The sequence below is a fragment of the Temnothorax curvispinosus genome, unplaced genomic scaffold (assembly GCF_003070985.1).
Source record: "Temnothorax curvispinosus isolate PA1 unplaced genomic scaffold, ASM307098v1 QBEX01000305.1, whole genome shotgun sequence".
Classification (NCBI taxonomy): Eukaryota; Metazoa; Arthropoda; class Insecta; order Hymenoptera; family Formicidae; genus Temnothorax; species Temnothorax curvispinosus.
Genome location: NW_020210085.1, coordinates 356,794 through 372,023, shown reverse-complemented (window position 1 = coordinate 372,023; position 15,230 = coordinate 356,794). Strand labels below are relative to the sequence as shown.

Genomic DNA, 15,230 nt, shown 5'->3' with positions numbered 1-15,230 from the left:
GTCTCCTTTTTGTCCTTATATACATATCGTCATTCCATTTTCAACATATTCTTCTCTTTAAACAATATTCATCTGGAATCGTAATAGCCGCGTTCGACAGAAACGACTGTTGATGAGTGTGTCGTCTTATCAACACGCTATGTTGATTTGTTGGATCTAAAAGTAAGAGCCAATCACGTTCGATTGCTACTGAGCGGTTTGTTTTGCTGAACCCGCTCACACACAATGATGGGAACGCTGAGATTCAAGCTTAGCAGATCCTAATTACTAACCTACTTCGTAAACATCTACGCGACTTTAGATAACGGCGATAAGAAATATTAAGGAATAGAGAACGGAGATAGCGACATTTGTTTGGGATTCAAGAGATTCCCGCGACATTAATGAGCTTCTAAAGTGTGAGATGGATAGTTATGATAGTGCGAAGGTAACAGATTCGATTGAGATGACTTCCCAATTTTCTCAGCTCTTTTGGGAAAACTTGTCCGTTACTGTGCCTGCCGAAGATGACGATTGTTTGAGAGAACGATGGTGCAAGTTTTTGCGCAAAAAACCTGTGAAAACGTTGAACATACTGAAAGGGGGTAATTCTCTTTGTCAATATTGAAGCGCAATGAAAAATTTGTATCTGGATTTAGTCAGATGTTGATCATTCAATGATCTGTGATTTATTAATCTACGATAAGTAAGGTAAATGTACTCAATGCCTGGACACGTACCTATGTCTGGACACTTTTATCATTTTAGTCTTTAAATGAGTTTCATGACGCGAATTAAAATCAAAGAATCAAAGATAAAAACATTTTTTATTTTATTATATTTTTATCTTTGATTTTAATTCGCGTTATACTTATTTTAAAACTAAAATAATAAAGGTGTCCAGACGTAGGTCTTAAGCATCCCGGCATTGGTACATTTACCTTAGCATTTCTATTTATTAGTAACAGTGCTTCTCTTGTTATAAAGTATCCGGATATGCAGAGACTGGTAACATGTTCGCTATATTGGGACCGAGGTATGCAGAATACAATACAAAGTATATATCTTCGTGATTATTCCATGCTAAATTCACGGGTCATGGATGTACAAATTTGTTTCTCCAGCGGTGCCGGCAAAACCACGTTTCTTGCCACTTTGGCGAGAAGACTCGAATTAACTTCGGGCGCAATAAAGATCGACGGGCACGACGTTTCTCGAGAAACGATGACAGCAATATCGAGCTACATATCGCAATTTGATGTTCTACCTTCCACGCTCACTCCCAGGGAACACATGTCGTTCATGGTATCGAAAAAAAATATATAAGAACTTATGAAATAGTAAAACAAGATAAAATTAATGACTTATAATTTTTGCACGCGATCGATTGTTTTTCATGTTTCAAGCTGTTCTTTTTTAGTGCGCTTTGAAAATAGGAAGTAGTTACAGCGTGCTACAAAGAAAATCCTTAGGGGAGGAATTTTTGCGGGATCTTGGATTATACAAGTGCATCGACGTCGCTATATCCAAGCTATCCGGCGGCGAAAGGAAGCGCTTGTCGCTAGCCGTGGAATTAGTTACGAGGCCGAAGATTTTTTTTTTAGACGAGCCTACCACGGGTAAGAATTTAGATTTACGTGAAAGTAGATCTTGATTTTTGCATGTCGATCGTTAATCGTCGAATATTAAACATAGATCTATCTATATTAATAATTTTTATGAATTTTATACATTCCATCTTTAATTGCTTTTGAGTCTTGCACCGATTATTCTTCAGTCTTGAAACGCAAGCTTATGCCAAAGCTTGATAATTAATATATTGAGAATCAATTTAATATTACTGATGCTAATAAGCATTTTATCAAGGAATTTTACAAAAAGATATAAATGAATATTCGAGTGCAGGTCTGGACACTTTCGCCGCAATGCACGTCGTGCAATCGTTGAAATTAATCGCTTCGAAAGGCACCATAGTCTTCTGCACAATTCATCAACCAGGTATGACGATATACAACATATTCAGCCACGTGATACTGATGGCCGATGGTAGATCGGTATATTTTGGGACGCTGAGAAACGCCACGAATTTTTTTGACAGGTAAAATTCCAATATTTCGACGCTCGCAATTAGTTTATCGTGAAATGATAGAACAACATCGATATATTTTACGCACACAGCCAGAATCATCACTGTCCCGTAAACTACGACGAGTCCGAATATTACGTAAACATTCTGTCACGCCGGAATCGAGCGGATCGCAATATCGAGCTGTGCCGTGCGTTCTCACGATCGCCGCTATCAACGATCCCTGTGGTTGAAAATATCCCGGTTTTCCACGCCAGCCCTCGAAAGTATTGAAATAAAACGGCAGCAAAATTTCTCGAATAGATTTTCCCGGATAACGTTCATGGAGCGTAATAATTTTTGTCGTAGAATGTCAGGATGGTTCGTGCAGTTTTACTGGTTGCTCTGGAGAACATTCCTGCAGGATAAGAGAACGGCCTTCGACAATTGGGTCACGTGGTTCTCTTGCGCGGTAATAAGATAGAAACAGAATTTTAGAGTAATTCCGATCAAAATCCGATTAATTTAATCGGCGATCTGACTCAACCGACAGAATTGCTTGCGGCAAATTTTCTAACATCTAACTATATTATTCGTTGTTCCCAATCTAGTCTTTTTTCCATATCTGTACTTTAGAGGTAAAGCATTGTATCTCCAGTTTTTGTCAAAATGAAATTGATACATTTTTCAATGTAACAGGAGTTTAAATTGTATAATAATGGTAAAGAGCGTTTTATGTCTATTATTATACTAGTTCCATAGGATACAATGTTTAGAAAAACTCGGATTAAAAATTTTTATAGTGCCTAATTTTTAAAGCAGGTACAGCATGTTGGCAGTTTAATTTAAACAGTCCGTTTAATTACTTTATTAAAAATTTGATAAACCAAGGCGCTACTTTTATATCATAAAAATATATCATTTTCTTATTTAACCCTTTAAACGTACCTTTTGTTTTCTCTGAATAATAATGGAGATACGATTCTTTACCTCTAAAGTACAGATATGTTAAATAATAAAACATTAAACTATGTTAACGATATAAAATACAGGTATTACTTGACAAGTTAATCGCCGATTAATCGGAGTCAGAAACAAAAAAAGAGGCAAAAATTGCAATGTAAAAAGATCTGTGATTTTGTAGCTGTCCATCGTCTTCGTAAATATTTTTTACGCTGGCACCAACTCGTCGACGCAGGAAGGCATACAGAACGCTCGGGGGGTGTTGTACCTGACGATCTCCGAGGTAATTTTTACGATCGCCTACTCCGTCGTTTACGAGCTGCCCGGCGAGCTGGTTCTCTATGTGCGCGAAAATACCGTGTACACGCCCGGGCCTTATTACCTCGCCACCGTTCTCGCCCTGGTAATTACTCGTTGGCGTATACGTTATAGAAGCGACATAGATCTCGCGACATTATCACGATTTCTCGACGGAAATTCCTCAGATACCCAAGGCGACATTCAAGGCGCTCTTGTTCACGATCGCGCTATACCTGGCGCTGCATTCCGAATTCTCGTTGCTCAGCTTCTGCTCCTATTGCCTCTGCACGACGGCGGCGGCGATTTGCGGTATCGCGTACGGCATGACGATCTCCAGCTGGATTGCCGACATCGATATCGTGATTACGATAATGATACCGCTCGACATGTTGTTCCTATTGATGGCGGGGACGTTTTACAATCTGCGGTAAGTGCGCTGTCCGCTGTCCGCTGTCAATATCACGACCCCAGACAGCACGTCCAAAATCGGGACATAAGACGTCTTAAGGGAGGAAACCACTGTGACGGTTTTAAAAAATCGAATTTTTTTGCATTTTCTTAATATTCATGAGAAACAAGAAAGAAGCTACCGTTGAAGGTGAAGGCCTCTCATATGCACTCGGATTGGATGCACTTTGGTTTGTTACGAAATTCTATCACTCTATATAATATAAAATAATCGGTTGTTTATATTATATAATCGGTTTCCTCCCTTAAAAACATTTTAAGATATCTTCAAGACATGTTATGTCCCGATTTTGGACATGGTACACTGGGACGAACAGAATTCCATCGCGCACGTTAAAAGTTGATTCCCGTAGGACCTTGCCGAGCTATCTGGCGTATTTCAAATATTCCTCCATGTTTTACTACGCCACCGAAGCTATATCGATAGTACACTGGTCGGAGATAGAGAACATTGGTAAGAGACGGTTAAATCTTTTGGGGCTGAGCTTTATTAACATTTTAATTTATCTTTCCTCAGATTGTCCAGCCAGTCGCGGCCTGCCTTGTCTATCGAACGGAACAGAGGTTTTATCAGAGTACGGATATAACGAAAATAACTTCTGGTGGGACATGATCGGACTGCTGCTTCTAACGATTCTGATGAACATCACCGCGTATCTCGGCACGAGAAGAAGAAGAGCGTCAAGGCCAATCGCTTATTAGTCGACGAGACGCAATCACGATGCATTTTCCTAATGTTATTAATTATGTAAAAGCTCATTGATTTCTTCAGATTACATGGTTTGATAACGTAAAAATTCAATTACTGTGATCTATTTTTCATTATCGCAGAAATTATAAATATAATTTTGGAGCAAAAATACAATCTTATTATCTTATTGCACTGACAAGACGAGACTACAACGATGGTAATTATTAGGTATTAGATTCAAACTGTGTGTGTAAGTGTATCACACAGTTAATAAGAAACTCAATTACCCCAACTCTTTCGAATACATAAATAAAAGGTTAAAAAATTGTTAGAATAAACGTAAATACAAGTATACCCCACCGTAAATTCACGCCGTTATTTCTCGTCTTTTTCGAGAAGCTAAAACTTCCTTTCTCGCGTAAACGTTAAGTCAAGTTGATCTCCACGCGCGAGACTAATTTAATCGTGCATTACGCAAACCGACGTCGTAGCACTGAAGTATAAAGAATAAGAATAAAGAAGATTGTAAATAGAGCGATTGTAAATAGCGATTACGGTCGCGCGGTTCTCTGTTAGTTTTCTTGATAGATTTATGCGAGAATGCTGCAGAAACTACGAGCGAAAAACGAATTAAAACGTGAGGAGACAAATTCCGTCTTTGATAACAAAAGGAGAGGAGCGAGGGAGAAATGAGAGATACGCGCGAGTTCGATCATGGGAAAATCTTATTTATTTTAATTTCGTTTAATATTTATTTCTCTGTATTTATTTTTATTTTTATTTATATAATACTTGATTTTATTTATTTAACTTTTATATATTTGTAGTAGTTTCTCGTCGACAACCATCTCGTTGAACTCGGTTTACAAATTCTTGATTAGAGAGTCGAGATAATATCTCCCTCTGATGACCGATTTCCAGGGTTGGGAAGCAATGTGTTACAAGTTACTTTTTTCCAGTAATGATTTGATAACGGCGTTATTTTTTTTGGTAGCTGTAAAGATAACGCAGTTACATTTAACGATAACGGGAACGAGTTAGTTTTTGGGTGGGTAACGATAACGAATCGAACAGTTACTTTAATCGTTGTTTTAGGCCGGGTCTACAAGATCTATCAAATATCACATCGAAAGAAAGTTTCCCAATGAGCGATAAAGTACCTGATGATAACGAGGATTTTTTTGCCTTTCACCAAGAAACAAAGCCAAATTTCAATCCTTTACTTTTCAAAATTAGTAACGATAATGGTAACGAGTAACGGCAACTATGTATAATAGTTACTTCAAAAAAGTAACTTTCCTAATCCTGTCAATTTCCGGTAGAAATGGAGAAATTGCAACAACTTTTAAAATCTGAACTTTGTAATGTCGAAATGTTGAACGACTATCCAAATATTAAATAACTCTTTATTAAATACAATTATGCACTATATACTTCCAGTGTTCGATAAAGCGCTTATTCAGCGTTGGAAATTCCGTATTAATTACACAACATCAAAGAGAATATCTTCACGACGATGGAGCATGAGCTCCTATTAAAAGTTAATAAATAATTTTGGTTATTTGGTTTTGAGAACAAAACTCAACAAGTTTGTTCATTTAACAAGAAACTATAAAAATCCTTTATCTTCAACTTATCTTTAACAAATAAACCTATGGTTGGATTTGTTAAATTTAGTTTTCGTTTAAATTAAATAAAATAACGAAAATAGTAACGGCAATGTTAACGCGAGTTAATTGTTAAAATTAGTAACGATAACGGGAACGAGTTAGTTCTTTGAATCGGTAACGAGTTACGGTAACTATATATACTTTAAAAAAATAACTATATATACTTTCCCAACCCTGCCGATTTCCGGCACATCGGGCCGAGAATCGGAGGGGTAAGAGGGTAGGCGCGGTGACGAAGGGTGGGGAACTGGGGAAGCAGCGTGTTCGCGGCAAAACGAGATGGAAATATTGGAATCGGCGCAATATGACTCCGCGACAGGTCGCGAAACGTAACGAGACAATGTTTGCGTTGCGCGGAACGTCGCGTCGCGGCTATCCCTCTCTCTTTCCTTCTCTCTTTCTCTTCTCCTCGTCCTCATCTCGTTCAGCCAGAGGGCTTCCCCTCTCGCGTCCCAGCGGCGCGGCGCCGCGAACCGAGGATTTGTTAATATCGAGCGCGTTCTAGCTAGTACCGTGCCAAAATGGCCGACGTTTAGTCGTCCCTTAGTTCGGGTTTAAGTCGGCCTGCGTTCAGCTTCTCTCTCTCGACCGTTCTCGTACCGTTATTCCGACGTAACTCGCGTCGCGTCGCTTCACGCACTCGTGTGTTACACACGCGTCTCGTCCCACGAGCCTAATCTGGTACCGAAATATCGCATATAAAGCGTTTCATAAATTCCATGTGATTAAAACGAGTAAAACGTTATAATCGCCGAGACGACCAGCGTATAGGTACAAAAAACACTCGACTCGTGTTTCTTCGCGCGAGGAACCAAAACGACGAAGGTCATCCCCGGTGAACTCGAGCGAAGGGACAGTTACAAACAAATACCGCGAGTAACTCCGAACTCCGAGTAGACCCGAGTCATTCGAGGAATCGTAATCGCGCGGTGACTTTCGGGGCACTCGGTAGATGCGTCGGCGACGCGCCGGTAGCAACTAAACAGCTGACTGTTCTAAAACCGCGCTTAAACAAGCAAACCGAGGGGGGCTCGCGAAAACAGCGGCGGATCAATGCGCGACGGTGCGAGGAGAGACGTTTTTGTACATGCATGCGGCTCGAACTAGGCTCCGTGCTCCGTGGGATTAACTCGCGGGCGGATTAGAGAGACAAAAGTCGGCGCCGGGCGCGCTCGCTCAGCCCGCGAAGCGAAGTTGAGAGAGTGTAAAACGGAGCACGCGCGCGCGGAGATCGCGAGATCGGCGAGTGAGAATGTCCGAGGCAACCACGGTGCTACTGAAGAAGCGAGAGCGGACGCAGAACTGGATCCCCGAGGAGAAGAGCGCCCTGTTCGCCCTGATCAAGCACCACGTGAGCGCGATCGAGAACAAGAAGATCGACGCGGGCGCGTCCGCGATGAAGTCCATCGCCTGGCAGCAGATCTACTGCGCGTTCCGCGGCCGATTCTCCGCCGATCGGGACATCACCAGGATCCGGGAGCAGTGGCGGCGGATGAAGGCCCAGGCGAGGATGGAGATGTACACGTACGCCGAAAAGGTGCGCGTTGCAATCGCGTAAAACCCGGGATTGGAAAAGTTGTTTTTTTTTTTAAATAACTATAATAATAGCTACTGTTACTCATTACCGATTAAAAAAAAAAAAAACTCGTTCCCGTTATCGTTACTATTTTCGTTACTTTATTTAATTTAAATGAAAAATTAAATTTAACAAATCCAACCGTACGTTTATTTGTTGAAGATAAAAAGTTACGATTTTTATGGTTTCTTGTTTTAAATAAACTCGTTGAATTTCATCAAAATTCTTTATTAACTTTTAATAGGAGCTGATATGCTCCGTCATATCGTCGTGTCGTGAAGACAGTCTCTTTGTTGTGTTAATACGGAACTAGAAGTAGTGTATTTTGTATTTAATAAGGGTTTTTTGTAATATTTGGATAGTCGCTCAACATTTCGATATTTCAAAATTCAGATGTTAAAAATTGTTGCAATTCCTCCATTTTGAATTGAATCGCGCCTGTTTCGCGATGAAAAGCAAAAAATCATCGTTATCGCTTGGGGGGGGGGCTTTGTTAACGATTAAAGTAACTGTTCGATTCGTTACCATTACCATTACAGTTACTATTGAAAAAAAATAACCAAGTCGTTACTGGGAAAAAGTAACTTGTAACGCGTTACTTCTCAACCCTGTAAAATGTTTGATATGTTTCGCCGAGAGAGTAGAAGCTTCCTCTCCTCTAAATTCTCTTCTCCTTCTTCTTCTCATTTCTTCCCCCGCCGCCGTTCGTGCACAGGTGCGAACCCTGGGACCGGAAGTGGCCGCCAAGTCCCGTCCGTCGAATCTGTCGATCGAGGTGTGGCGACTGATGGAGAACGTGCGCAAGAACGATTGCGAGATCGTCGATCGTTCGGACGACAGTAGTCAGGACAACGAGAATTCGACGAGTCGGATGTCGATACACGCGATCTTGGATAAACTCACGTTACCCACGGAAACGTCAGGTTGGGATATTGACGGACTGATTGACCGTCGCGGTTTCTTTTTTTTTTTTTCTTTCTTTTTTTTCCTCCCTCGATTTCCCTGATTTCGCCGACTTGGAAAAATCGCGCGAAATTATATATAGAAATGATTATTTAGGGCCGGGGCAGGAGATTAAGATCGAGGTGAACAGCGACACCGAGGACGAGAACAGTCACGGCGAGGTGTCGCGGAAAGCGTCGGAGGATGATCTCTCGCACCGGAAGCGTCCCAGGATGACGGCCGGGGATGAGCCCGTAGATCTCGTCGAGCAAAAAAACACTTGCCCCGACAGCGTGTCGACATCCCGTGTCGATTTTGGTACTCCTAATATTCCGTTTCTTCGTTTGCGCGCACGCCCGACAGGATCTTTGTTTAGCGGTATTGTTTTGTTTTCAAGCGGTGGAGCACGGCGACGCGAGGAACGAGTCGTCCGCCGACTGGAACGGCGGCCTGGCGACCTGCGACAAGGACAAATCGGTGCAGAGGGCGACGTGGATCTTCAAGTCTACCCAGCGTGAGCACGAGATCAAGCTGCGGATGCTGCACATCGAGCTGGAGCGCGCGGAGCTGCAGAAGCAGACCGCCGTCAACGAGCTGAAGACATCCGAGCTCAAGAAGCAGCTGATGCAGGATCAAGTCGACGAGTACTACAGGTCGAGTACCGAACGGCTTTGATTAACCGATTACATTAATTAAATCAACCGAACTGCAGAATTGCTCATAACTAGACATCGGATTTTTTATATGTAGATTGGTGGAAAAGAGCAATTAATAACTAAAATTATTAATAACTAAAATCTGCATATCAAAAATCCGATGTCTACTCACAACAAAATTTCTAATTACATAATTTATTATCTATATTTTTTTTAATATGTTAAACGACAAAGAACTAACAACTCTAGCCACATTAACATAATAGTACGGATATTCCAGCTAGCAGAAAGTTCTAAAAAACATTTTAAAGACATCACGAAAACGTTTAAAAAGATAACATAATTTTTGGACGTCTTTTAAAAGCTTCTAGTAGCTGGGAATGTGCTGGGCTCGCTTGATTAAGTTAATTAGAATTTGGTCGAAGTCGCTCTGTGAAGGTAACCGCGAAACCACGTTTAAATTTATGGAGGCTCACGATACGAGCGCCACGCGCCACGATGCCGCTGATCGCCACTGAGTTTTGCGTTCTAAGAATAGTGTTTCGTTCATGACTCGGATATCGCTTGGCAGCTCATCCCTGTCGGCTCGCCAAGTCCTTGCTGGCCTTCTGATACCGAGTATTTCGTGATTGGAAAAATGCAACGAGCAATTACGACGTTTTCGCGGAACGTTTCTGCATTAAGGTATCAGAAAAGCTCCGCAGTTTCAATGTCGAGCGATTTTTCGATCGTGCCTGTCCTCGATTCATGCTTCCTACCTACCCGGCATTTTCCCACTGCAAACATAGATCCCGATATATCGTTTTTCTTCGCAGTAATATACCGATGTCTTCTGCTTTTCGTACTTAAGAGTATATCTTATCTTCTCGCTATTATAAATAGAGTCATATCTTCGCAGTGCCGTTACAGATTTCTGACATCACCCCGAGTAGATGCCGTATCAAAATTATGTAATGGTTGGGCTGAGAGCAGACATAACCTTTGAATAATATTTTTTTTTTATTTCTAAGCAGAGCTTCCTGCGGCTACAAGTACTTATTATATTTGAAACGTACTTTGTTACAGTCATGTGAGGATGGCTGGAGAACGCGGTTCGGGTGCTGGCAAGGGAGGAGGTAGCGGTGGTGCTATTCGTGACGCTGGTGGTTCTTTTGGAAAAATGGAAGCTGCCCACGAAGACCAATACTTCTACAACCTGGTCGGTGTATATTTCCCGTTAATCACATTTCACGTTAACCATTTTGTTTGTTCGTTACACGAATCTGAAATGTGATTTCAGCAAAAGCAACAGATACAAAAGATGCGAGAGAGCCTGCATGACGAGATCTCATTCCACGAGGAACAGATTAAGCGCCATCAGGAGGCTATAAATCGCCACAAAAAACGGATTTCAGATATGGAAGAGAAAGAATGAATGGAAAAAATTATATTACCGTGATACTCTCGATTTCCGCGGCTATACTATTGATTTTGATGCAAAGAAAATAGATCGAAAATAGTAGAACTAACAGAGTATCACCAGTCTTCTTATGTATAAAAAACTGTTACATAGATATTAAATACAATGCTCTTAATATATACATATATATGTTACTTAAGCATTGAATGGTATTTCCTTGAATATCATATGGATCGTTTATTTTGGCGAGACGATACCTTTGTACTTAAAACGTTTGGAAGACACTCACACTTGGAAATAAAACGTGTTTTTCATTGTTGCTTAACCTTGGTTTAGACTGTTTTAAGACGTTGAGTCATTTCGAGACGCGTTTTCTGCAGATGCGAGTTTGTTTCGTCCGTCTCGTGTAACCTCGGTAAAAATATTTTCCGTTTAACAAACAGTCAAAATTGCGTATACAAGATATCCATTTTGCGTTAAATTGTTTTTATTTCGCGACCGCAATGCTGCGACGTGTTCTCGAGGAAGCGCGTAAATATACGCCTAGGTATTTAATTAGAAATACATTTAATTTGCTGACAATATTTCCACCGTGATTTCCATGCTTTGGGGCTTACATTATTTTTTTAAACCGATGTAAAAAAAGACTCTTCTTTCAGCTTTAGACATTTTAACGGAAGGAAGAAGCACGATTCGAAGACGGATCAGGCGTTGCTTGGCGATGTTGCGTGTGAAACGGAATATTATTACAAGCAGGTGATACAAACATTTTCGCAATAAGTTTTAGAGTCAAACGGTAGCCACGACGTAAGGCATTACGGACAATCAGGATAGGAAATTGCTGCAAGTTGTCAAGGAGAAAACGCAAGACGAGGTAAAACACATGCAGAAAGAAGTGCAGATCATGAGGAACAAGATTGAGGAATATAATCGCGGCATTAATGAGAATCTGAGATTTCTGAGGGGCCTGGAGAGAGATTTGTCCGCCGGCGACAAGAAGACCTAGGCAATCACGTTCTCGTTTTTAAGAATCGCAATTTTGTGAGACCGATTTGGAATAAACGATTCATATCTTTTTCGTCAGTTTGGTGAAATTTAGCTGATTGCATCAATCACACGATTTCTTTATACATTTAAGCGGCCTCTACCCTGGTGAAAAAATTTCTAATATTTTCTCAGAAATTTTGTAAGAATTGTATGAGGATTTTCGGATTTCAGTATCTGTATGTATGACATTTTTTGATAACGTGCACAGATTTTATGCATATTTTATTTAGATTTTTACAAAGACGCCCTAAAAGTCTGAAGTAGGTATTTTATTATTATTTTGTCTGAGTTTTTCTGAAAAACGTTCGAAATCGTATAAAAAATCTGAAAATTTTTACAAAAATTCTTGAGACATTTTTCCTCCAGGGTAAGCGTAACAATTTCTTGCGTAATTTTATCGATCACTTAACGTATTAATTTTGATATCCATTTTATTTTATCCGTGCAATATCGCGCTAGTAAGAGGACAATATACACATAAGGAAATGGAATATAGTAAAATTTTTATTTAAACTTGGAAAAAATGAAATATATATCAGTCAATGACGAAACGATCAGCGTTATTTATTATTTAAAGACGGCTGGAAACCTTTGGATCTTATACATATGTATTTCTTATTTCTTACTCTGCAAATATCTTTCGTATCATGTGGTACATGAAATCATAAATAGAATTCCATCTTGAATTCTATCGCGAATCACAGATCATTTCAAATGGGTTTAATACAGTATTTAATGCGATCTATTATTCAGATATTTCATAGATAGGTACATTGTATGCAATAACAGCGTACGCAATAATCTGTATTTAATAAATTAAGCTATGCTTCCTCCGTTAATCTGAAAATTTTTATAGAAATGTTGAGACATTTTTCCATCAAAGGTATTAGGTTGCATTGTTCGAACATTTACTCAATTACTCTCGGATTTATTTAGATTTATCGATTCATCGACAACCGCGAGACTCTATTCCGGAGTGTCGTCGGCGCGTTCGTAATTGCCGCCAAGGACCGAGTTGGCGCCACGCGCGACGGGGCGCCGATAGATGACGCCGCGCGCGGGCGCGGCGCGGCGAGGCAGCATGGCGGCCAGTCGGGTCGGTCTGGTCGACGGTAGCGGGCGATCGTCGCGCCGCCCAGTGTCTCGCGGTTCATCGATCAGTGTGGTGTGTGTCCGCGCGTTGTTGTTCCGGGAGAGATCTTTTTTTTCCTTCCCCTCTCTCCCTCGGAGCGGAGCGGTCGGTCCCGAGACCCGACGACGACCGACGTTTATCACGGGTACATCCTCTGCCCTACGCGCCGTCGTCCCACGCGGAACGTCGCCTCGCGCTCTTGTCGCCTTACCGCGAGTTCCACGTTCCCCCTTCCCCCCGTGAATTCGTGCGCGTGCATACGGGACGGGCGCCGGGGCGAGCGGGGCCCATCGGGAACACGGGACAGAAAGATGCGGCTAAGGATACGCTGGATACTTCTGATCAGCACGGCCGTGATCCTCGCGGGATGCGATGCCGCTACCGAGGTAAGTTTCACACCGTTTCGCATCCATTTATACTATCCGCCTCGACAATCCCGACGACGGTCCTCGACACGCGGCCGCGTTGCGGCACGAGGGGCGGTGAGAGGGAGGGAGGGGGCGTCTCGCGAGAGCCGCGACTGCCGCGAGACGGAATCTCTATCGCGGCGTAGCGCGACGCTCTCCGCTCCGTTTTTCCGTTGATTTCTTTTTATTTTCACGCGCGCGACGTCGCGCGAGGAGGCAAAAGCTCGCCTCTGCCTTTCCCTCCGGAGCGGTTAAGTGTTACGCCGCTATCGAGGCATTCTCGCATTCTTGGCGTCTCGTCGGAGCCAGTGGTGTTCAAATCGAGGCCCCCTGAAGTGCGCCGCTTTCGCGTTTATAGTAGGGTCGGCTCGCCGTTTTCTGTCTCTTTCTCTCTCACTCCCGTGCGCGCGTGCGCTCTCTCTCTCTCTCTCTCTCATTCCTGTCCACGGTTTAATTTTGAAAGAAACGCCGAAACGCGAACGAGCAAGAGACCTTTTTCAAAAATTGCCAATACGACCCGCCTTTGCTCCGGAATCGTTCAAAGCGATACAAAGCGACGTTCTCGCTTCTTTAAAGGGACCCTCGCCCGTTTACGATTCGAAAACAAACAAACGGTGTTTCGGAGCGACGTTTGTCAAATGAGCGCACCGGGTTGGAAAGTGACGCGCGCTCTTTCTCTTTCTTTCTCTCTCTCTCCTTCTCTCTCTCTCTCTCTCTCTCTCTCTCTCTCTCTCTCTCTCTTTCTCTCTCTCTCTCTCTCTCTCTCTTTCTCTCCGCGAACTTTTGTTCCGGTAATAAGTAAACGTTCGCGCCGGCGGAGTTGCGCTAAAGATCGAGTTTATCCCCCTTCGATAACGTTGTAATGAGGGCTTCCGCGTTGTTGGCTTTGTTAATAGAAACTTGGGGAAAGAATCGGAAACAAGTTGGACGCGCGCGCAATCTTAGGCGATTCGCTAATGAGGATGAACGGGATTTTGGAAATTCAACGTTTAGCGCGCGATCTCCGAATGAACGGGCCGCGACAGACGCCAATTATCGTCGGTATCGCGTGTCCCGCGTTTATGTTTTTATCGCCAAAACATCCGCGGCCTGTACGTTAATTAGTAAGCGGGAATTCTATATCGCGGAAAACTCACCCCCGCGCGAGCGCTTTTTGCGAAATAATGGCCATTCTAATGATGGTCGCGGTGGTGTAATTCGTCGCCGGCAAAATACGCCAGCAAAATATTTGTAACGTTCCGCGCCGCCGGGGAGTTTTTTTGTGACATGCGTTGACTAATGGCCAGGATAACAATTTATAAAGGCGGCCCGCGGTATCGATTGAACAAGATATTCGACCAGTTTTATTGTCGCGATACGTTACGACGCGACGCGACGCTCGCGCGCGCGCGAAAATGTTCGTCGAAAATAAAAGCGGAGCACCGCGTTTTAGATTTTATCATTCGCCGAGTGACGAGGGAGAAAGAAATCGTGATTGAAAAGAATAGCTTTGGGCTGATCGCGGAAAGATCGAGAGGCGTAACGCGCTAAATTTTCGCCGAACCTCGCGTTCGCGCAACGATATTCGCCGACTCGTTCATGATGCTCGAGAATATTTAGAGCCGCTCGAAAAATTCTCGTATTTCGTAAGTAACCCGAGATACGAGATTTCTCGCGGCGAGAAGGGTTCGCCTTTTCCTCCCGATCGCTTCGGTCCTCTCTCCGCCGACAAAAAAATATTGTCTCGCGCGAGAAACGCGCGGAATTCGGCGCGAATATATTCCGGAGGAGAGGCGGGTTTTTCTTCTCTTACGCTTTATCTCTCTCTCGGGCCATGCCGAGCATAAATCCCGTGCACCGCGCTTACACGTACCGTAGTTACATTTTACAATTGCCGCGAGGACCTTTAATGCAAGCGGCGGAAGAGGAGCGGCGGAGAGGAGAGGCGAGAGAGAC

The 15,230-nt window shown here is 42.7% G+C and overlaps 4 protein-coding genes across 4 annotated transcripts in view; all 4 read left to right on the top strand.

Annotated features, from left to right (window-relative positions):
* The first annotated feature begins 269 nt into the window (after positions 1-269).
* Positions 270-4,900, top strand: LOC112453060 (protein scarlet-like). Its single transcript, XM_025013608.1, has 11 exons — positions 270-584; positions 967-1,015; positions 1,104-1,284; positions 1,400-1,598; positions 1,885-2,077; positions 2,158-2,331; positions 2,414-2,516; positions 3,189-3,410; positions 3,493-3,734; positions 4,129-4,229; positions 4,293-4,900. Exons 1-11 carry the CDS (start codon positions 404-406, stop codon positions 4,475-4,477), a joined length of 1,830 nt encoding a protein of 609 aa, XP_024869376.1. The 5' UTR covers positions 270-403; the 3' UTR covers positions 4,478-4,900.
* A 1,787-nt stretch (positions 4,901-6,687) lies between these two features.
* On the top strand, positions 6,688-11,034 carry LOC112453188. The gene is made up of 6 exons (XM_025013800.1): positions 6,688-7,673; positions 8,428-8,635; positions 8,772-8,972; positions 9,052-9,307; positions 10,376-10,508; positions 10,590-11,034. The coding sequence occupies exons 1-6, from the start codon at positions 7,389-7,391 to the stop codon at positions 10,722-10,724; spliced, it is 1,218 nt and encodes a 405-aa protein (XP_024869568.1). The 5' UTR covers positions 6,688-7,388; the 3' UTR covers positions 10,725-11,034.
* A 178-nt stretch (positions 11,035-11,212) lies between these two features.
* LOC112453521 lies at positions 11,213-12,295 on the top strand. Its single transcript, XM_025014316.1, has 2 exons — positions 11,213-11,240; positions 11,522-12,295. The coding sequence occupies exons 1-2, from the start codon at positions 11,213-11,215 to the stop codon at positions 11,713-11,715; spliced, it is 222 nt and encodes a 73-aa protein (XP_024870084.1). The 3' UTR covers positions 11,716-12,295.
* A 564-nt stretch (positions 12,296-12,859) lies between these two features.
* The window catches only part of LOC112452914 (syndecan), a 73,005-nt gene continuing 70,634 nt past the window's right edge, over positions 12,860-15,230 (top strand). Inside the window, exon 1 of the mRNA XM_025013371.1 lies at positions 12,860-13,274. Coding sequence (XP_024869139.1) covers positions 13,200-13,274 — 75 coding nt within the window. The 5' untranslated portion in view covers positions 12,860-13,199. The remainder of the gene's footprint in view (positions 13,275-15,230) is intronic.